Below are 24,331 nucleotides of genomic sequence, written 5' to 3' on the forward strand. Positions count from 1 at the left end.
TCGCCCTGGCCGTGGAACACTGGACCAGCTCTATACCCTCACCAGGGTGCTGGAGGGTTCGTGGGAGTTTGCCCAACCAGTCCATATGTGTTTTGTGGACCTGGAGAAGGCATTCGACCGTGTCCCTCGTGGCATCCTGTGGGGGGTACTTCGGGATTATGGGGTTCGGGGCTCGTTGCTACGGGCTGTTCGTTCCCTGTATGACCGGAGCAGGAGCTTGGTTCGCATTGCCGGCAGTAAGTCAGACCTTTTCCCGGTGCATGTTGGACTCCGCCAGGGCTGCCCTTTGTCACCGATTCTGTTCATTATCTTTATGGACAGAATTTCTAGGTGCAGTCAGGGAACGGAGGGTGTCTGCTTTGGTGGCCGCGAGATCTCGTCTCTGCTTTTTGCGGACGATGTGGTCCTGTTGGCTTCATCGAATCAAGACTTGCAGCGTGCACTGGGGAGGTTTGCAGCCGAGTGCGAAGCGGCGGGGATGAGAATCAGCACCTCCAAATCCAAGGCCATGGTTCTCAGTCGGAAAAAGGTGGATTGCTCCCTCCGGGTTAGGGGGGAGTTGCTCCCTCAAGTGGAGGAGTTTAAGTATCTTGGGGTCTTGTTCACGAGTGAGGGAAAAATGGAGCGGCAGGTCGACAGACGGATCGGTGCGGCGTCTGCAGTAATGCGGTCATTGTACCGGTCTGTTGTGGTGAAGAGGGAGCTGAGTCGTAAGGCGAAGCTCTCAATTTACCGGTCGATCTACGTTCCTACCCTCACCTATGGTCATGAACTCTGGATCATGACCGAAAGAATGAGATCGCGGATACAAGCGGCAGAAATGAGTTTCCTCCGCAGAGTGGCTGGGCGCACCCTTAGGGATAGGGTGAGGAGCTCAGTCACCCGGGAGGAGCTCGGAGTAGAGCCGCTGCTCCTCCGCATCGAGAGGAGCCAGTTGAGGTGGCTCGGGCATCTGTTCCGGATGCCTCCTGGACGCCTCCCTGGGGAGGTGCTCCGGGCTTGTCCCACTGGGAGGAGGCCTCGGGACAGACCCAGGACACGTTGGAGAGACTATGTCTCCCGGCTGGCCTGGGAACGCCTTGGGGTTCCCCCAGAGGAACTGGAGGAGGTGTGCGGGGAGAGGGAAGTCTGGAGTACTCTGCTCGGACTGCTGCCCCCGCGACCCGGCCCCGGATAAAGCGGAGGAAGATGGATGGATGGATGGATGGATAACAAAATAATGTACAACAATATACAAAATAATACACAATTACGATAATAAAAAACAATATGCAAATATACAAAGTTTCATTGTAATAATAAAATTTTGCATGCTAAAAATAGATTTCTTTGCATGTTTTCTAAGTGTTACAGGGTCCCGCATTTCAAGCAGGACCGCAATTCACGTTCGGAGAACTACGCAGTTTGCCTTTAGGTGGCGCTCTTTCTGTTACAAACATGAAACGGCGGAAGTTCGCCGCCCAGAGAAGATCGGCCTGTACGAGGACAAACACAGGCGCAGCGGTCCAACGCAGGGACGCGCTCCCACACACTGGCGCATGCACGCACGCATATGTCCGTGTGTACCCGCTGCTGGAGAAGAGCCACCTTTCAGCCGAGGCTCATGGTAAACGGCGGTGCTGCGAGAGCTGCCCGACGCAGACGTTATTCAAACGATCGATGGTTTACTTTATTGCCGCATTGTCCGGGTGTCAAGGTAGACACCCACTTGGGACGTTCTGCGGTTCTCGAGGTGGACGGCGAGTCAGTCGGCCTTTGACGGAGTCATTACGGGCTCAACCGGGGCAGTAAAAGCAACACGAGGTAACATGAAGCACACGAGGAGTGAAAATAGTATTACCCAAGATTCCACGCTACTGCTGTCCATCTGACTCACTCACCATGTCTATTGTACAGTTTTCATAAAAAGAATAACAGTTATTTACCCATCGATAAAGAAGGGTAATTTTACTGGAGCAATTCTGGGTAAGTACAGTACCATGCTCAAGGGTACTAAAGCCAGAGGTGGGAATCAAACCTGTGACCTTTGGGTCCGAAAGCAGCAGCTCCAAGCACTAGACTCTTGAGCTACCATGGTATATGATAACTTCACTGACCTTCTCAATTTGCTCTACAAGCAATAACCCTACAGGTATCCCGAGGGAGGGAGGGTAGTGAAAAAACACACTAAAAGTTAAGTGAAAGTTGTTACACAACACAATGTAACAGAAATTTTCTAATTTTGATTTTTTGCATTTCCAATTGAGTTTTGTTATATTAAAGAGGGGGGGGGCGCGGTGGTGCAGTGGGTTGGACCGAGTGCTCGCCGGTGGGTCTGGGGTTCGAGTCCCGTTTGAGGTGCCTTGTGACGAAGTGGTGTCCCGTCCTGGGTGCGTCCTCTCCCCCTCCGGCCTTACGCCCTGTGTTGCCGGGTTAGGCTCTGGCTCCCCGCGACCCCGCTGGGGACAAGCGGTTTCAGATGATGTGTGTGTGTGTGTGTGTCTATTAAACATACTTTTGGTGTTAGTTCACACTATCTGTCAGTTTTTAGAAAAATATTAAACATGTTTGAAATTGGCAAATTTTGGCACCTAGTATTCCAGTACCTTTTAGGATCTCATGCTTTCTAGAATGTTCTGTAGCCTTCTAGAATATTCCAATGGATACTGTGTTTCAGTGCTTTTCTAGAGTTTTCCAGTGCTTTCTGGAATGTCCTAGAATGCTGTGACACATGCAGAATATCTCTATTTTTTTTTGTTAATAAATGGCATTTAAAATCTCTCAGTACAGTGTTCCTAATATGAGGGAGCAAAAAATTCTCATATATTCTTCACAAATTTCATAAAAATAGTGAACGCAAGATTCTGTGGCTAAAACTGAGACTGTAGAAGAACTAGTAGTATTTCCCTAATCAGTGATATTCATCAAATCATAATCAATGCAAAACTGGACACAACTGACAACTTTGAACAATGTAGTTGTGTTGTGTTGTTATTGCTGGATTTTGCAGACTGGCAGCAGTGTAAAGTGAAGAGGGGAGAAGAATGGCAGGAAACCGGCAGAGGAGAGTCTGCCGTCAAGTCAAAAACATCAGCTCAGTTTTGTGATTCTTTGCAATAATGAAAATTTTTTAAAAAAAGAAAGAAACAGTACAGGACTGGGAAACTGAGCAAGTTAGAATCTGTGAAACTCAGAGGCACCTACCTTCTCGTAAGAAAGTACGATCATCCTCACCAAGACCACGTTGATTGGAGCTCCCAAGGAGTTGTCGTGGTAAATCTCATTCACCTGTTGAGGTGTTGCAGAGAGATGCTTATTAAACACAACGTCTTCATAAGGCAAAGAGAAGACAGGAGCTGCGCTGACGCTGTAATATTTCAACAAGTCTGCTTAGGGAAAAAATGCCAGACATAGTGCGTATATGAAAATTAATACTGGCACTAAACATTGTACTTTGCTGCGAGGTGTATGTCGCTTTGGAGAAAAGTATCTGCTAAATGAATAACTGTAACTGTTAAAACTTAACAACTGATTCCATGTGGGCCATCAGACCTGATCGGAATCATCACCGAGAACAAACTGCGTCACAATGTCTGACGGCGTGATGTCGATGTAAGAAGATCCACATAAAACCCCTAGATGACGGAACCCTAAAAACTGAATTGCATAAATTGACATGGTTACGATTATGGTATCAATGTCATGGTTACATCCTGTACCCATTTTCCCACTTTCACTGGTTCCCATCGTTCCCTGTTGAGTCTCCTTGAAAGTTCAAATTCTCATTTGGCCAAATCGCTTCTTCTCAAATTGTTGCTTCAAATCGGAGCTGCAAAGCAGCGTTTTTAAACTTCCCTAATAATAAGCCTTTGCTGAACACCATATTTCAAGGCAAATTACTCCTTCGCTTCCCATCTCGCAGGATCTACTGGAAGCAAATAACTTTATTGCTCCAAAATACTTTAAAGCAGTGATTTATATTCACATGGGGTGAATTAATTTATTCCGGCAAATTTAGCCATATTTTTATTCATGTACTCATATTCTTCGAACTCATTTCCAGGCAGAAGGGAATCTCAGATGAATAAAAGCAACACCACGGTGCAAAGATCTCGATGGCCCGCGAACCAGCAATGCATAAATCTGCCGCAGTTAATTAGTCAATTTTGACAATTAACAATAATAGGCTTTGTATGCTCAATAAACAATAATTGGAAATCGTACTTTAGATAAATAATTGAACACTGGAGAATTAAAGGCGACTCCCCTTCGTGCCTGGGTCCCAGAGGTCCTTTAAATCTCCAGTGTTAAATTACGGCGGTCTTGTTAAACCTGGTGGTCTCGTAGGCCCCCCCTTCTCGTGTCACAACGAGATGAGAGAAAAATCTCATCTTGCGGAGAACATGCAAACTTCATAGAAACTGAGCCCAATTTGAAGTCCCACCTGAAGCGAAAGCTCTGGCGTCGCCTGCCGCCCCACCGACGCAGCAGGAAATGCCGAACCGCAGCATCGATCGGGCCGTTCGAGCCTCAGAAAGAGGGTCACGCGGGTCCTTCTCACTTACTATGTTCATGAGGGTGAGCAGGTATTTCTGCACATGCTCCTTTCCGTGGAACTGGGCCACGGAGTAGTCCACCCCCAGCAGGACCTCTATATTGTAGACGTGGTCTGCTGCTTGTCGGCGGACTCGGGTGGCTCCATTGCCACGTTGCTCCACCGCGCCGTGTAGTGTCTCCAGGCCCTTCAACCCACCAAGCTCTGCAAACAAACACCCAGAGCCCAAGTTCTACTGGCTTTCCTAACAACCTTTTTCGCAGTAATCAGACCGATTTCTGCATCTCTGTTCAATTTAAAATGGTACGGAGTATGACGATATCGCAAACACGTTTTTGCCACGGAATTTAAATAGTATTCAAATCTTATTCAAATATGTGCTGCATCCAAAAATATGAAACGGATCTAAAGCATATTTCTCGATGACTCACTGTCAACGTAAAACTGGTTTTCATGCAAATTCATAGCAACGAGGGGCAACGGTTAAAGAAAGATAATACCTTCGTGAAAAGTGTAAACTATCTGCATTCACCACTGAGTTTAAATAGGAATAAACAGATGCAACACATTTAAAGATGTATAAAATGTGAATAAGACAATTTCAAATAAATACGTTTTGTTTGACATGAGTACAGAATATTTGTTTCTTTTGATTCCTGCAAAAGTTCTTTCCACGTTTTACACACACACACGGATATGTCCTCATTCTACAACACAATTCTTTAAGAAATTCATTCTAAACGTTTTTTTTATTATTTGTGTAACTGGGCAAAACTGTAAATGAAAGCACAAGTATCTTCAGTGATGAATACCTCAACAATGTCCAGTTGCAAAAACAGTCAGCAGTAGTACTGTAACAGTAATCAGTACTCAGTAATCAGAGAATAAGTAACATGATGAGTAATATGAGGAGTAATTTCACCACTTTAAAAGTTAGTAGCCATGCAGCTTAAACGAAAGAGTGGCGCAGAGAATGAAAACAGCATTAAACTTATGTGAAAAAAGTTGGAATAGTGGTTAATATTCTTAATTTGTGATATATGAATATAACCAGGAGAAGTCCACAACTGTAGGGTAAACTGCTTCGGTTAAGAGCAAATAATAAACCTAACACACACAAGAAAGAGAAACTGTTCAGGAGTGTGTAGAAGAACAAATATTTGCCTTTTTTTAAATTTAAGATACAACACTTTGTATAAAAATTCTGCAACTTTATATATATTCCCATGTTTACTTGAAGATGTTTCTGCGTAGCTTTAAATGTAACGGAGAGGAATTCTGAATTTCTACTCAATGTTGAGAAATGAAAGAATAAGCCGAGCGCAAAGGAGGAAACCCATCTAGGTTACAGCTGGAAGCCTTTAGGAACGGAGCGCCGCCGCGTGTCACGCGCACACGAGGGGCGACGGAAGAGTCGTGCGGCCGCCTTGTACGCGTCTCCGTTTCTCAGCGTTCTGGGCTTGCCGGAAAAGCTCAGCCACGGAAAAAACAGAGCAGAGACACGAACGGCGAGGCGACAGCTCCTCCCCGACGGGGGAGGGGGTGCAAGACCGGCTACCCGGAGGTGTCCTTCAGGTGGAACCGCGCAGAGAGGCTCTGCTGCTTTTTTACAGCGGTTCCTTTTCTCGTGTCCGAAAAAAATCCTTTCGAATGCCTCCGTTACGCACACTCGCGATGACCCCTCCTCCGCTGCCCCCACACCCCGGTTCTGTCACGACCGGGCACGCGGCCTCCGCGCTCCGTTCCTTCGGAGCGGTTCCGGCCCAGGCCGGCCCATTGCGAGCGCGGGCCCTTGGAACGTGATTGATAGCCCTAAGTCGGGTTCGGACACCTCCAGCGAAACGCGACGAGGCGGGTGACCGGCGGGCGCATTTCTCTGCGGCATAATGGCATTTTTGAGGCCCGTGTGGTACCGCAGTCACGATGTGGAAGGCACTATTGTTACTGAACGTGTGACAAGAGCTTAAAAACATTCTATAAACCCACGCGCTCCAGGAGGACTCCTTTCTCCTTCCTGCTCAGGGGCGCCTGGAGCAATAAACGGCAAACAGGGAAGCGAAGGTCCTCAAGAGTCTTTCTGTCTGCAAGCATTTAATGCAAAAAAAAAAAAAAAAGCCTTCTATCAAAGCTTTAACTCGATACTAGTTAAATAAAATGAGAAGGCAACCCCCACCTACACAGTCCCGGGTTCGCTCCTCGAACGCTGCTGAGAAAGACCCAAGAGATACATCAACCTCCTTCTGTCACTTGCAGAGCTTCATGAAAAACTGTCAGCTGTTTTAACAACAGGCTGTAATGGCATATCAACAGGAAAATGATTATCGTCATTATTATTTCATTGCCCAACCGGTGCTTTTATCCAAAGTGACTTGCGACTCTCGCCGTTCGTGCATTTCGCCGAAGCTGTTCGGTTTCGATACCGTGCTCGACGGGGCCGCCTCCGGGAACCGAGCTGACAACCTTCAGGTAACGAGCTCTGATTCGTAAGCACTACACTAATTGCCGCCCTAAACTTCCCTAATGCGATCTGTTAGCATAAACCCGTTAAGCTACTACTGTCGCTCAAGGGCAAAAAACGGGAGTTTTCAGGTCGAAACAAACAAGCTTATTGCCTCGATGACTCAAAAGCTACTATTTTCAAAATGAAGGACCAACATCGTGAAAAGACATTAAGCCACCAAGCCTGCGCCTGGGAGGTTGTCCAGTGACAGCTGAGACCTTAATGGCACCGTAGCTGTAAAAGCAGCTGGTAGCATAGTAGTTAAAGGTGTTGCCTTTAGACTCAAAGGTTACGGGTTCGATCTCCAGCTGCAGTACCCCTGCGCAAAGTACTTACCCTAAAATTGCTGCAGCAACATCGCCGACCTGTAAAAATGGGCAAATAACTGTAGGTAGACTAACGTCGTAAGTCACGTCGGAGAAAAGCGTCAGAGAAATATAAGCTGTACTGCACAACCGGGGGGAAGAAAAATTAAAATCCGCTCCATGCAATTCCGAAGGAACGTCTGGGTGAGCGTAGAAAGAATGAGCTGTGCCGCCCCCAGAGGTGTGAACTAATAGCCCCGGGAGTACAAGGCTGTGTCCTTAACTGTCACGATGCATATTGGGTTCCACTTGGACATGCTTTCCAAAAGACTCACGTACAACAAGGCCACAAACCAGTGTTAAAAAGTTCCTCCCTTTATCATTTCAGAGGCTGGCAGTTATCCAAGGACAAAAACATAGATGAGAGTCCCCCCCCCCCCCTCCCCCCTCCCCAACTACAGCTTGTTTCCAAGAGCAACTCTTGGTGCGAAACACAACGAGTCATCTGGTAACCAAAACAAAATCTTGCCGAGATCTTACGCTTAATATCAGATGGAGAGCTTCCCAGTTTTCTCTTGGACACGTATTCTGTTACACATGGCAGGGAACAAAAAAACATACCTTCGCTAAAGGACCGTTTGTTCTTCGGATCATTCAGATTATTCTTCTGGTGAATGATCTGTCGTCTTGGCAGGAAGAGCTTTTGGCAACAGGGACATCCCTTCAACAACAAACGTAGAGGAACCGGACCGCTCGGCGCTGTGATCACGCCTCGCACGCAGGCGTCCGGGAGAAGAGGCCCTCCCCGGACTATCCCAGAACCCGGCACCGACGACAGGAACTTGCCGGAAGCAACAAGTCTTTGACCGGTTGAAACGACAGACAGGGAAACCAAAAAATGAGAAACTGCACAAAAATGACCCACAGGTTTGTGACTCCTTTATCCTTTATGGCTGAGAGCTTCTTCATAACACTCGGCATGGTTCGAGAGTAGATGCCAATTTTGTTTGGCACAAGAAGGCATAACTTAAAAATGCATCAACAGAACTTCTCCCAGGTATCTACAAGACTTGATCAACCGCTACACCTCAACCAGACTGCAACGCTCTTCTACATATAGCCGCTTGGTGGTCCCACACACAAAAAGGTAAAACACGGAGGTTCTCGGTTCTGGCTCCGTTGTGGTGGTGGAACGACCTCTCCCTCTCACTCAGAACCGCTGAATCCACGTCCACATTTAAAAAGGTTCTGAAAACTCATCCAGATGCACTTCGCCCATCATCTCTCAAGTTCATCTAAGGTGTAAATGTTCATGCAGTATAACTTTAAGATGATGCCAAATAAACCTTTACACAGCTACTCCTGTAAAGCAACATAAATGTTTATATGTATCTCAAAAAAAAAACTATTTCTAGGAAGGTGATCAGGAATCGTGGACATCCTGATGAAGTTCACTCTGGAGAAAAGCGTCTGCTAAATGAATACATGTGAATGTAAATGTGCAGGGGAATTATTTAGGGGAGAACTGGACACAGCTGATTCCGGGCAATCGATTTCCAGATGTGATCACAGAAAAGCAAACGCTGCGGTTCCAGAGACCCTCAGGAATATATAGACTTGGGTGAAATGCCACGAATGCTCTGGAGGTGATGCACAACTGCTTTCTCTTTTAATTGGCGCACAACCGCAGTGAACCTAGGGAAGGCTGTCACACCCGGGTTTGAAAACGGCTGACTGCACACCGGCTGACGAGCGACTCCCCTGCTGCCTCGGGAAGAACGCTGGCGAGAGCGCGGAATATCGACAAGGAGGACGATGAGGGATGAGGCGTTGGCGCCGAGTCTTTTTTCTTCGATAATCATTTGGGAATGGAAACCCATGCCGTACCTTGCGGGGAACTCACCACTGGGTCAACGCCGGACATGGGGACGCCATCTGTGGCTTCTATCCTTTGGCTCAGTACAAAATATACAATTAGAGCAAATTTACATATGGAGACGTATAAACTGAAAGGGTTGAAAGTCCCGTTTAGGAAACCACGCACAGTGAAAATATAGCTATGTTTCGTATACTTCATATTCACACTCATGCATTTGCTATGATAAATATATCACTTGTCCACATTGTGCATTTGCTGAAGCTCTGCTGTACTCCGGCCTTAACGTTACTAACCTCAGCACTGCACTGGTGTTCAGCCTAACCCTGTCATTAGATTAATGTACCACTGCGTATTTCAAACAACAAGAACAACATATGCAAGCTGCTCCAAACCTGAAATAAAATAAGTCTTTAGGTTTCAATCAGATTACATGACCCCCCCACCACCACCACCACCACCACCACCTTCAGGACATGTTTCCCAGCAGAGAGCAGGTGTGTTATATGCAATGTCACTGTGCATTTTCAGTGGCGTTCTGTTTCCACCCCGAGGTAATTGGACAAGGATTCTGGAGTCGCCCATGCTGACACACAGCTTGGTGCTATCAAACAATCACAGGTCGCTGCTATATTTATGCCACCCCTTGCTCCTGCCCGGCTCCACGCACAACAGGTTGCCGTCCTGACAGCACCTGCAAACTGGTCCTGCCCACATCATCAGGTGCAATCCATTTTTGTCACACCATCAATTTAATTTATTACATTTCAGCAGCGGGCTGCAACGCTTTTATTTCATCTGTTGTGTGAAAACAAACGGTGGAGTCAACGGGGGCTGCAACTTAATTCATACCTTGCCATCAAGACTTCGCTTGGGTTGGCATTTGGGTTAGGGTCTTCACACACACGCACGCACGCACTCATCTATCCATTGTCGCAGTGAGCCGGAGCTCACCCGGCAGGGCCGATGGGGGAGGGGACACACCAAGGACGGGACGCCAGTCCGTCGCAATGGCACCCCACGCAGGACTCGAACCCCGGAGCCAGCAGAGAGCAGGCACAGGCCAAACCCACTGTACCACTGTGCCACCGCACCCCCCCTCATACACATACAGCTGCCCTTCCTGCACTGAAAAGCAAAGACATCAGACTTGTGTGTGCAAAAACATTTATACATGTCTGTGCCTGCATAGGGAAATATCCAACAAAATAAGCCAAAAATTTGGATAATATCAAGCTTTGAAATGAATAACATTCCGTATTATGGAATAAATGCTCGGCTAAGCACGTTAAGGACAAAAACTTTACGGCCAAATGCTAATAAACAGGAAGGATAGTTAATAAAAGAGTCCTACTGTACCTGCGGGAGATTTGTTATGCTTTGCAGGATACTTATATTATTATATTATATTATTATTACCTACTTATATACTAATAACAGTATATGTAATAACATTTTCTAGTTCAACAGTTCCCTCCTGACTTGAGGTCCAGTGCCAAGTTGCATTGGATTCCAATAATAACAAATCTGATAACTCATGGACGTAGTTCACTGCTACAGTATTAATTTTGCTCATTCTGGATCCCTTCTCAGTCTGTTTGATGGTTATATGTTCTCCTTGTGTCTGTGTGGGTTTCCTCCCACAGTCCAAAGACATGCTGCTCAGATTCACCCCAAGTGTGTGAGTGACAGAAAGAGAGAGTTTGTTCCACTGATATATAGACGAGTGACCCATTGTAAGTAGTGTATCTAGCAGTGTAAGTCACCGCGGTGAATAATGTGTGTGGGCTGATGACACTACACAGAGTCCATTGGAAGTGGCTTTGGAGAAAAGCGTCTGCTAAATGCTGCAGTCTTTTTGTCGGTCTTCGAAACAAACGCTGGGGATGGATGAATAAATGAAAGGGTACTAAAGGAAAACAGATCACAAATGATCAATACAGAAAGAAAGACTGGAAAGTCAGAGTGCTCGTGTAACGGCACCTTCACCTTCTCACACACACACACACACACACACACATTTTCAGAACCGCTTATCCCATACGGGGTCACGGGGAACCGGAGCCTACCCGGGAACACAAGGGCGTAAGGCCAGAGGGGGAGGGAACACACCCAGGACGGGACGCCAGTCCGTCGCAAGGCACCCCAAGCGGGACTTGAACCCCAGACCCACCGGACAGCAGGACTGTGGTCCAACCCACTGCGCCACCGCACCCCCACCTTCACCTTCTCAACCGGCTTAATTGATCAGATCCCTGTTTTCATTAGCTTGTAACTAGATTCAAATGAATTGAAGAAGCCAGTTGCATAAGAAAGAGTGCCGGCTAGACGTTTCGCAAACAAGGACGGACACACATGCACACTGACACATTAACACAGAAAGGCTGCTTTCCCCAAGGCACCAACCGCATCTTCTGATCTGACTCATTCTGCAAGAATCTGACCTAAAGATCAGCAATGTTTATTTGGGAGGGTTTCTCTCTCCCCTCATTATTTTTAAAAAATGCAAACCTCTGGAGCTGATGGCTGGAATAAAATGGATCAAAGATCAGTGACTCCAAGAACAACAGAAAGGCTTCTGTTGACATCACCGCCTAATGAAACCATCAGTTTCTTCTGCTTTTCTTATCAATGACTCATTTCCTATATATATATGTAGATATGTATGTATATATATCTATTTACTTTTTCATTAATGACTTCTTAACTATGTATGTGTACAACCTCAGTACATATTTCTGAGTATGTAATGACATTTTTTTCTATTTGCAGTTGAATTATATACTCTTTTTAATAGACACATATGCACAAGTATATCTGTATATGCAGATGCCTGTATATATATATATATATATATGTATATTTTTTTAAATATATATATATATATATGGGCACGTTTTACAGGAGATACTCTGTGTTTCTTTAAGGTTGTTTTAATAAGAGAAACTCATTAAAAAAACTCTCTGACCTTGCAAGATAAAGTCGGCCGTGTGATCGACCGGGGGCTTCTTGACGTCTGAAGAGCGGTACACGACATGTGTCCGGCCCTTCCGTCTCTCCTCTTCCCTGGTCACGTGACCTCCTTTCTCGAGGGGCTCGATGAAGAATTCCTCCTGCTCGGTCCGGATCACCCCAGCCTGGCCAAAGAGAGAAAAGGCAGAAAAGAAGGCTTGGAAAGAGTGCACTTTGTTTATTGTTATTCTGTTGATTTACTGAAACTTTACTCAACCTTACATATGTCAGCTTCAGTTCTGCCTCTTCATTTAAAACATTTGGAAAGTCAAAGATCACATCAGGGGAAACCACATGGAGGAATCCTTCTTAAGAGGTAAACTCTGGAATATTCCCACTATAAACTGCAGTGTGCGCTGCACTCATGCCAAACATTTCTCCAGCATCAAACTATGAACAAATAAAAACAGAAACAAAAGTTCATATGCTTTTTGCACCCTCCAAAAATTTTGCTTGGTGCTGGGATACCAGCCCTGAACGCCGACATTGTGGTAGAAGGGATGAGCGAGCGTCTCTTTACATTAACAAAAGCAATTGTGAAGCCCATATGTTGCCCAAGAAATAGACACCACTTTCTACTACTATAGAGGCTTGGGTTTTAAAGGGGAACTTGCACAGGCCAGACCATAATACACAAGTGAGAATGACAAAATAATAAAGGAAGAACCAAATTATTAGTATAAATTAAGCACGACACATGGCCTATTTTGATACCCTCTGCATTCACACAATGTACTTCTACTGGTAAATGGGGTAACAGCACAAGCTTATTTTTTTCCTCATGACATCCATCACATTCCCTCTGTTCTGTCACGACTATCCATTTTCTGGGAAAGACAGCCATCGTTAATACACACACACACACACACACACACACACACACACTTTCCAAACTGCTTGTCCCATACAGGGTCACGGGGAACCGGAGCCTACCCAGCAACACAGGGCGTAAGGCCGGAGGGGGAGGGGACACACCCAGGACAGGACACCAGTCCGTCGCAAGGCACCCCAAGCGGGACTCGAACCCCAGACCCACCGGAGAGCAGGACCCGGTGCAACCCACTGTGCCACCGCACCCCCGCCCATTGCTAATATTTAGCCCTAATTTGTCATCTGCACCCTCTAATGTAGTAGCTGATGATCTCTGGATGATCATCCTCTGGATCATCTGATCATCATCTGGATGATCTCCTCTCAGACAGACTCTCTGTGTCAAGTCCAGAACACGGGTTCTCCCTCCAGCTCCGTCCCCGTCCTTCCTGATGATCCTCAAAAGAGTCCGACAATACCGGTACCGATGTTGCCCGTCCCATTGGACGAAATTGAAAAGGAAAATCTAATACTGTGATCAAGGAGGGTGAAAAACAGATGAAGTGAAGAAGCACTGGAACCTGGGATCTTCATGGACCAAATGGGCATCCAGGAAGATTCTGAAGAGTCTGAAGCTGGAGATTCTGGTACTCCGTGTTCTAGGCCAAATGTTCTGAACTTCTCTTTTGTCTTCAAAACAAAACCTAGAATCAAAAGCAGCTGCTGCCGTTCTCACAAACGTGTTTATTTTTTACTCTTTATTTCGAGTTCTCATTGACTGGGATAGCACCGCAGTGACTCATTCCCATTTGGACTTAACCGCTCCAAACGCTGTTATGTAGAATCGATCACACTGCCACACCACTGCCCTCGGTGCCCATGAGAAAAAGACCATACAGGGCAAAATATGGATACCTATCTTACCGTGGTTAAGATATCTACCGTACGTACGAGCTGCTTCACGGGTCTTCGTGCTACACGGCTCAGTCTACACTATTTTCGTTTCCTTTCGCTGTCTTCGCCGACCAGAAAAAAAATCCTTCATTCTCGGTAAGTTACTGTTTTGTCAGTGGTTCTACATTTCAGATTCACCCAAATTCACCCTGGTAAAAAAAAAAAAAAAAAAATATTTTCTTTCCTTCTGCTGAGTCTGTTTATTTCCTTGTCGTGATTAACTGAGTGATGCAATGACTCTGAGCAATTCGATGCTCCCCACATCTGGTAATGTGCACTAATCCACTCGAAGTCTGCATCTGTCCAGATGTGAAAAGAACAGAAAAGTAACTGACACTGCAATAGAGCAACGGTCTCACAATAGAAATTATATAAAAAATATTAGTGTTAAAAAACTGTGAAGAATTGCATTATTTTATTAATATTAATGATTTATGAATGTAATTAATGTAATATTAATGTATGTACATTACATATGAGAATTAAGTCTTTCTCCTAATGTAATGAACACATTGTATTATCTGAGATGTACATCGCTTTGGAGAAAAATGTCGGCTAAATGAATACATGTAAGTGTACGTGTAATAAAACTGAAAATTTTTAGAAACTCTTACATCGAAAAGCTCTCAAATCGTTCAGTCCATGAAGCCCAGGTTCGGCGTAATTCAGGAATCAGTTTAGTACCCAGGATATATTTCATGTATGTTTTCTGATATCGTATGCATTTCCAAATGTTAAAAAAGGCATTTTTTTGCCTCAGTGTGGTAGACAGCTGAGTAAACAAAAAAGACACCAAACAAGGACTTGGAAAGAGTCTTGCAGAGGCCGATGAGTTATTGACACGGAGACAGGCTGACCAAACATCCAGTTTGATTGCGGAGATGTAGTACGAAGGAAATCCTCAGCAAGCTGTGCAAAAGAATATCTGCTCATCTTTTTGGAATATAAAGAATATAAAATGTATAAAGAATTCAATTACATAGTTTCAGTCTGTCAGTTAACGACATCATATACATCTTAAGTCTTTGCGGACAGAGAACTGTAGAAACCAACTGACATTTTTAGAAGGGCTGGTAAACACATCTGGGCGTGGATTTAAATTGTGGATTTAATGGTATTTTATATAGAAGTGTTTTCATATGGCTTTTCTTTCTCTGTAGAAATCATTTTTGAAATTTGAAAAAATAATACATAATAAACAAGACATGAGGAATTTAACAGTCCATTAATAAGAATGCTAGCATTAACAAGAATTAGCTTCTATGCAGCCAGGCGTTGAAAGACGTCTGAAAAATCATGAGCGTTTTTATGGCGCTGGCCCTTTAAGAGTCTGCAGAGCCAGTTTATGAAAGTCATGTGCAGACATTTTTCTGGAAGAATTCTGCTGTGATCTAGGGAAGTTTGGAACAACACAACCGTGGTGATCATAACAAGGTAACAAGGTTCAGGAAAACAAGAAGGACAAGTTGTTTCGGGTGGAGATGAAGTTCTGCGATTGAGGAAGGACCGATGAAAAGGATGGCGGGGATGCAGGAGCTGGCAGCACGGACAAGGTGGCAACATGTACTGGAACAAAAAAGTCTTTTGGAAAGCACTTTGGAGAGCAGAGCCTCTTTAGGTAAAGTCCTTCCACCAGGCAGTCTATGATGGGGTTCCCAACCCATCTAGCCTGTACAGTTGGGTCAAAGTTGACTCTCTATCATCCTCACTATGTCCAAAAAGAGAGACACATTGGAGCACATCCTCCACAGTTGCACAAGAAAGCTAAATGAGGGCCGTTATCGTTGGCATCGTGACCAGATGCTCAAGACTGTGGCAGAGTCCATCAGCAGGGGATTGGCACACAGTGGGACCTCCTGGCTGACGAAGCAGGCAGTATCTTTTTGTCGAGAAGGGCGAAAGAGTAGAACCGCCACCCAGAACCAGTTCTGGGCTTCTGGCAAGGGCGCGAAACCGGCAGTTGATGGTCAACCGAGGAAGGCAACTGAGATTTTCAGCATCAGAGACATTACTAAGACCAGAAACGTGCTGCTCTCTGAAACTAACAGACCGGTTATTTTGTTGGACTTACAGTTCCATATGAAGAATGGAAGGAGGGGAGGGGGAGTAAAAGGAAGAAGATGAAGAACGAGGAGCTGAGGAACAGCGACACTCTAAAGGTTTGAGGCCAAGGTGTACGCCCATCAAAGCACGAAGCTTTGAAGGAAGACAGCTGTGCAGGGCCGCAGTGTGTTGAGTATCGCTGGCAGTCAAAGGAAGAAGAATAGTAAAGATGTGCCTGAAAGGGCATCTATATGGCTGTGGATCGGGAGATCGGAGACGTGGGTTCAAGGTAGGGCAATCTGGGGTTTGAGGAACCTTCAATGAGTCAACCAGACGAGACTGTATATTGAAAGACCAGAAACACCCCATGAACCCAGGTTACACCACTGAGGATGTGTTAGAGTGCATCCCACAAAGTATATAATAAACAAGTGAAACTAGCAAACAAGGACTAATGAAGGTTGAGAATGTAAGGCACCATGAACCAAACCATAATTACTTAGAAGACTGCATGGAAGTTTTGATCTGTATGGTAAATAACTGTGTAAATTAACTGTTGCGGGTAGGTGTTGTGTTTTAAGATAAATACTAGAATATTGGAATAAAGAACCTTATTATAGCTTTCCTGTGTGAGCCACCGCAGCGGGCTCCATGCAGGAACGATATGCCATGGTGAAGACAGTTGTTATTTTGAACTGGAAATCATAGATTTGGAAAAGTGACTTAAATCGGCACAGACGAATACAAGAGGATATATTCACTCTATCATTAACCAAATGAGAGTGACAGAGGTCTAGAAATTATCTCAGAAACACGGGGTAAAAGGGTAAGCAGGGTACCAGACCATCACAGCAAAGCCGGACACACACACTATGGGAAATCTAGGGTCACCAGTTCATGCCGAACACATGTCTTTGGAGTGTTAGAAGAAACTGGTGCACCGGGAGGAATCCCACTCAATATGGGGAGGAAATTAAAACCCTACAAGGTGAACGGGATTCAAACCTGTGGTCCAACAGCAAAGCTACCAGAAGGCAGCAGTACTACCCGCTGAGCCACCTTGCAGCCCATCTGGCAAACACTGCACTGACTTCCTTATTTTGATTCATTAGTAACGGAGGGGCTGATCTTGACGGAAATTTCGCCAGCGCCCCCGATGTTAATTACCATAAATAACGGCCAGCTATCTGTAGTTAAGAGGACACTTAAGACTCTTATATACAGCAGTTTGCCTGAGCATTGAGTCAGTCAGAGTCGCTTATTTGGAGAAGACGAGATATGAGTTAACTGGCTTACAGATGCTCTTCTACTTACGATGGTTCGACTTAAGATTTTTCGGAGTGACGATGGTACGACAGCGATATGCATTCAGTATTCCTACTTTGAATTTCAAATTTCGATCTGTTCCAGCGCTCACGATATGTATTACGATACTCTCTCTCGATGCTGGGCGATGACAACAAGCCTCAGCATCCGCACATCAACGCTCGCAGTCTCTGTAGCGATCACGCCAACGAGTGTAAACGACCGCAAATGTAAACAATCGATACTGTGTTGAAAGCGTTTTTTTATTTTGTGCTTTCGCATCCCATCATGTCTACTAAATGCCCATGTGTGTCTCCTGCTTAAATTTGCCCAGCTGTAGGCTATGGTAAGTGTTCTGAGCACGTTTAAGGTCGGCTAGGCCAGGCTATAATGTTCGGTAGGTTAGGTGTATTAACTGCATTTTCGACTTATGATGGGTTTATCGGAACGTAACCCCATAAGTCGGGGACCGTCTGTATTTTGGGTTTGCATTGCTGGTTTTGTAAGAGTATTTTTGCTTAAAGGGCCCAGTCCCCAATTTTTATTTCCTTTTCTCTGATAAACCGCTCAACTTTGTACCTGTTTTTTATTTTTGTTACACCCCTGTCTCCATCTGATACATAGCTACACTATTTAGAATTTCAAGTTACTAAATGTTAATTTACACTGGAAGAGGACCTTATTAATAGTTTCCCAGTTGTCCAACCAATTTATAGCTGTTGTGAAAATCAAGAAAATCATGGTGCAGGAGCAAGACAATACTGAATGTTTCATGTAGTAACAAATATAGGAAAAGTAAAAATCCTGACTCTACTAGAGTTGAATTCATAAATTAGTAAGGTAACATATTTAATTGTTTTACTCTGTATTTACACAGTTTTCAACAGACTTCCAGCCTTTTCAAGGTCAAATCCTCACCTCCTGACAGCACAGACAAATGTTCACAGACAAATGTCAAAGGAAGCGTAGCGCGTAAAAGGTATCCCAGGAGCCATTTCCATAAATAAAAACTTTTCCTGAAGACAGGCCCCAGGCACAGGATGCTACTGTCATACTGCAATTGTCCCTCAATAATGCTCAAGCAATGCTCGGCATGTCAGGACACAAAGAAATCTTTCTGGATGAGAAACTGACCTCCTTGTATCGGTCCCAAAAAGTATCGGTGGTTGAATTATACAGAACGCTTTTGATTCATTAGTGATAAATCATAACACAAGACCACCACTTTCATATTTAGAATATTTGTATTAAGGCATTATTCTAAGTATGACATGTAATATCACGTACATAAAATAAAGGATGGAAAGATAATGCAGTAGTTACTGAAAACAGGCCAGTTTTTCATGGTGTTGAGCTGGAGCTAAGGGACAAGAATTCCTTTCAAAGGGTAGTTACCATCAGTTGAGTAGATGATCGCCAGACCTTATTACTTATTACTACAAACATGCGTCGCTTAACAATGTTTCACTTAACGACTGACATCATATACGACGGCGGTCCCGTAAGATTATAATGGAGCTGAAAAATTCTTAACAACACTGTAGCGCAACATGTTCCTCGTGTGTTTGCGGTGCTGCTGTAAACAAACCTACTGCGCTGCCAGTCGTATAAAAGTATAGAACATACAGTTATGTACAGTACATAATACTTGATAATGATAATAAACACCTATGTTACTGGTTTATGTATTTTATCCCTATTTTACAGTGTATTTTTTCTACTCATCAAAAAAGTTTACTGTACAACAGTATGCTGTGTTACGCCAGCAGCAGCGTCATAAATGTCATGTTTACCGCATCTCTTGACTGCATTGAGGCTATACCATCTAGGTTTGTGTAAGAACACTCTATGATCGAGGCTATACCATCTAGGTGTGTATACACTCTGTGATCAAGGCTATACCATCTAGGTTTATATAAGTACACTATATGATCGAGGCTATACCGTCTAGGTGTGTATAAGTACACTCTATGATCGAAGTTATACCATCTAGGATTGTATAAGTACACTCCGTGATCGAGGCTATACCATCTAGGTGTGTATACACTCTGTGATCGAGGCTATACCATCTAGGTTTGTGTAAGAACACTTTATGATCGAGGCTATAGCATTTACAGCCAGAGGTGAGGATCAAAGCAGCAAACTTTGGATCAAAAGGCAGTAACTCCAACTACTACACTACTGGCTGTAACTATTACCACTTTTCATACTTATTACTACTACTAATACTTACTATGACTGCTTAACAGACACCTGCACTGACATCTCACACTGACACTGAATTATTCCAACTGAGACCTGACTGAAACACAACCTGGCACAGAGTTCACATAGCGTTCTCACACTGTCACCTCCACAAATGTAATAACCCTTCAATAAGAGCCACTTTCTCCTCTGAACATATGTTACCAGGATATTGTGACTGGAAACGTTCAATCGTGCACAATGAATTCCTTTAAAATGCATATTTAAAACATTTCAGCGTTAGCATTGCTTTCATTTACGTCACAAAGACTCTACTGCAGCATAAATCGGTTTTGTTATTCACTTTTAAGGCTTTGCTTCGTCAGCTAATAGCAAGCTTGTCCTTGAGACGATAATATGGAGAGAATAAGCCGGTCAAGTAAGCACTGAACACCTTATCATTCAAGAACACGGAAGGTGTCAGATGCTGCATCTACTGCAACGTCCAGTTTCTACAGGAAAGGTCACCGCTGTCAAGAATAAAATATTTATTACAGTTTGGTGGCTCTTCTTGGAAGAAATGCTAAAGCACATGGCCTGAAAGCCATTTCAGGATCGCTGCACAGATGCCAGTCGGTTGATCAAAGTGCCAGGCAGGAGCTTTAACTGACATTTATACCAGCAGAAAGTGTAAGAGGTGTTTCAGAGCATTTTTATTTCAAGAATGGTATTTCTATCAAGTTCCAATCAGCGAATCAATCGATCAAGCAGTGAATCAATCAATAACTGTACGGCACCCTCTGGAGCAGTCCTGCGGTCGCTCTGCCAGTGCAGTGGCTGAAAGCAAAGGACACAGAGTCAAGATGCCTGGTAAAGAACCTCGGGGTGGAGACCCTACCAAGGGTATTATTTCCCCTCCTTACCATGCTGAGCGCGGTCAAGAGCCTGGAAGGAGAGTGGTGCGGCATATTTAAGAGGGAGAGTAAAGAAATGAAGAATGAATGAAATGAAGAAATGAAGGCAAAACGCGGTGTTTACTCTACTGCACGGGCTGGTGAGAGGCGTGTGGCATGTGAGCCCTGGAAATCCCGCCGTGGGAGTCGGACGAAACCGAGCTGCTCTTTCCACACACCCCGCTCGCTTCAGTGTTCTAGTGTGTCTCCTTCCTCTTACGCGGCAGCATTTTAAGCTTAGTCAACAGGCCCCTTAATGTCTCTTTCCATAAAAGCACTGGAAGGAGAGGCAGATTGGTGAGACATCGGGGCCCCAGACAGCACATTTGTGGATTTAGTTTAAATTTGGATTTTTTTTTCCCTTTTACTTCTTCAACAATAGTAGCCGTACACAGCAGTGTAAATCTTCCCGGTCTCACCGGAAAGCCTATGAGCTCCTTTGTGCTACAGATTCAACCAATTATTGCAGGACCAAAACACACGTACAACAACACGCGTAACTTTTTAGTAAATTGTATCGTATTAAATAATTATAAGTACTGCATTTAAGCAGGTAGTGCGGTGCAGAGTTGCTGCCATCTATTCGAAAGACCCAGGTTTAAAATACTGCCGTAGTCTTGGGCAAGGTACTTACCCTGGATTGCTCCGGTAAAAATTACCCAGCTGTACAAATCGGTAAATAATCGCAAGAAGCTTAGAATGCAAACCTAATAAGTCTTTTGAAGGAAAGTATCATCAAAAATGAATAAATAATGAAAAAATAATGAGAAAATTAAAATCAGAGAATTTCAACATGATGTAAATCTGACTTTTTTACATTGCCATGTAGAAAATCAGTAAAACAAAAGTGAATATATAGCATGCCTTTCAAAGTAAGTATACTTTTGCTTTATGTTTCATGCTTTTCAAACAATAATTTGCTGCGACAAACTCCACCAGAGTCGACCTGACAACTAGCACCATGGCAACTGAAACTAAGAAATAGAGAGTAACTAATATAACATAAAATGATCTGATGCTTAATTTGTTTTTCAGTCACTACTGGACTTTGGGGACCTTTCCGGAGAAAGAGCCCCCCCGTCCCCCCGTCCCCCTCTGTTTTTCTTCATATCTCCCACTCATCGGTGGATGGGCAGGGAAACCAATTCCCGGAAGCAGACTGAGAAACACTTCAAAACGGTCGACTGCAGGACTGCCATTCAGGTGGAGCATCACTGAGCACAGACAGCAAATGAAGAGAGATGTTCCACCAGAGACGCGTGCGCGCGCACACACACACACGCACACACACACACACACACACCTCAGCAATGAAATAAAGTCCATCTTCTGTCATTTTCACTGCTTAGCCAACAGTTGACTTTACATTTATTCATTTATGTGACACTTTTATTCAAAGTGACTTACAATGTTAGGGTACTTACAATTATTTACCCATTTATACATCTCGCTCATTCTACTGAAGCACTTTAGATTAAGAATCTTGCTAAATTGTACTACAGGTAGAAGTGCAAGATAAACGTGCCAATGTTAATGTTTAAGTATCCTGTGATTAGAAATTGTTGAATAACAGATAAACCTTTAGCCAGGTACTCGTGTGATCTGTACTGGTTTATACCGTGGTATGTGACAAATGGACTGTACTCTGGAATCACGGGTCTGCATCCACATCGCTCCTTCGGCTGATGTGATGCACTCTTTATATTGTTCTCCAAGACGTTCGTCACCTGGGAGAAAAGCGTCGAATTGCGAAGGGGGATTTGAGCCTACAACCTTTGGGTCTAAAGGCAGCACCGCTAACCAGTACAGCGCCAGCTACCTCAAGCTGACCCCCTTTGACGTTTATATAAATTTCCACATGTCGTTCCCTTATTATGGCATCCATCTCAGGTATACTGTCCTCAAAGGCACAACAGCAGAGCCCATCCTTGCAGTTACACAGGCAAACAGGAACTGGGACAAGGGTTGGCGATGAAAAGAACTGCAATAGCAGTATAGTAATGGAAATAAATAAATAAATAAATAAAAAAATAAATAAATAAAGGAACACAGACAGATGGTAGAAAATACAGAGGGGTTTTTCGGTGCTGCCTTCTGATTTTCAAATAGGGGGACCACTGGAGTTTTCACACCGTGCGTAGAGCTGGCAGCTGACTCCACCGAGTCTGCGTGTTCAAGCTGCCTCGGAAGCAAGGAGCAAACACTCTTTTCCTTTGACCCCAGAGATAGTGAACCTGGATGGTGACGTTTGAATTCCCCCCACAACACTTTTCCTTCTCTCTCTTGTGTTCTCTCAAATTTTACTTGTCCCTTGTTTTTTTCTTTTTTTTTGCCCACAACAACCCCTCTATACCTGCCAAGAAGCATCAGCGCGGGGAGCGTGTTCCTCTGACTTGCATTTGTCAGCCGAGGGGCACCTTTTGTGCCGCAACGGTCACAGCACGGTGCGCAGGAGGGCTAGGTGTGACCGCAGGAGCATCACGCCTCTCCCCGTAGGCAGCCGGCAGCTTGCGGACACACGGCGGGTCCCTGGGAGGCTCTCAAGCAGAGGACAGCGTCCATCACCGCGTCCCCTGCAGAGCACTGATGCCAGCCGGCTATCGTCTCCCAGCGCTGAGCTCTGAGTCAAAAATTGCCGTGGCTTCAGCTAGTGAGGCGTGACTGTTGCATAAACAACAGAATGAGACACGGTCAAAAATATCCCGAAAAGAGTCACTGAAAAAAAAACCTTTTGGCATTTTTCGGGTTTTCCGTTTCTGCATATTGCATTCATTTTACAGACGTCTGGAACACAAATTTGAAATTATGGTAAAAAAAAAAAAAAAAAAAAACTAATTTGTTTTCAGGGTATTTTGCTAATTTGGAACTTTTCCGACTTATTCGGTTTACCCAACACTCAACACATGCGTTCTGCTCATTGTGGAAGATGAAAATTTCTTAAGAACATATTGTTGTAGTCTCAAGGTGGCTGGTCAAAGCCCTGGAAAGGGCCCTGCTTTATCTGGTGATTTTCTTGAAAGTGACTTATAATGTTAAGGTGTTTACAATTCGTTACCCATTTATAGAGCTCAGTAATATTACTAGAGCAGTTGAGGGTAAGTACCCTGCTCAAGGGTACTACAGCTGGAGCTCAGACCTGTGACCTTTGGGTCCAAAGGCAGCAACTGTAATCACTATGCTCTCAGCTGTCCCTGGCAAATTGAACAAATTAGTTTTTTGTTTTCGAATTTTTAAAATTCTTCCTTTATATCGATTTTTGCGTAGATTAAAATTAAAGTTTACTCATTACAAAAATGCACTCGTTCTTCTAGAATGTCAGTTTTAGCCACCGAATCTTGTAGCCATTGTAAGATTCTAGAAGACGGCAGAACATTCTAGAAAGCATCAGATCCAAAAAGGTACTGGAATATTTGGTGCTTGGAACCCGCTGCCAAAATATGCAAATTTCAAGAATGGAATATTTTTGTGAAAACTGACATATGGTACGAACTAACGCTAAAAGTGTGTTTGATATAACAAAACGAAATGGAAAATGGAAAAAAATGGCATAATAAAACTTTTGTTACATTGCAAATTATTAGTCATTTCGTAAAAAAGTCTGAGTGAAGCAGCAGAACAACAAAAATTTGTCCAAGTGCGGCTACAAAAGTCATCAAGAAACCAGCACAGCGGGACTCGGTGACCAGAGGCTCTCTCACAGTCTGGGCTTCTCTTCTTCTTCTCCTCGCTTCCACTTGAGTTGCTTGAGAGAGTGTCAGAAATGCTTTCAGGCCGGCCATGCCAGCGAACGTGGCTCTACGTTCCACTTGAAAGACACGAGCATTGGATCGTTCTCGCCGCAGAAGTCGTCCCTGT

At 44.3% G+C, this 24,331-nt stretch overlaps 1 protein-coding gene across 1 annotated transcript in view; it reads right to left on the minus strand.

Moving 5' to 3' along the window:
- The window catches only part of LOC108934149 (A disintegrin and metalloproteinase with thrombospondin motifs 2-like), a 55,141-nt gene that overhangs the window by 19,009 nt on the left and 11,801 nt on the right, over window positions 1-24,331 (minus strand). Inside the window, exons 3-5 of the mRNA XM_029251124.1 lie at window positions 12,184-12,352; window positions 4,545-4,738; window positions 3,184-3,267 (exon numbers count right to left, since the gene is read on the minus strand). Of these exons, the coding sequence (XP_029106957.1) occupies window positions 3,184-3,267; window positions 4,545-4,738; window positions 12,184-12,352 (447 nt within the window). The remainder of the gene's footprint in view (window positions 1-3,183; window positions 3,268-4,544; window positions 4,739-12,183; window positions 12,353-24,331) is intronic.

Source organism: Scleropages formosus, chromosome 4 (genome assembly GCF_900964775.1).
Source record: "Scleropages formosus chromosome 4, fSclFor1.1, whole genome shotgun sequence".
In the NCBI taxonomy this organism is placed as follows: Eukaryota; Metazoa; Chordata; class Actinopteri; order Osteoglossiformes; family Osteoglossidae; genus Scleropages; species Scleropages formosus.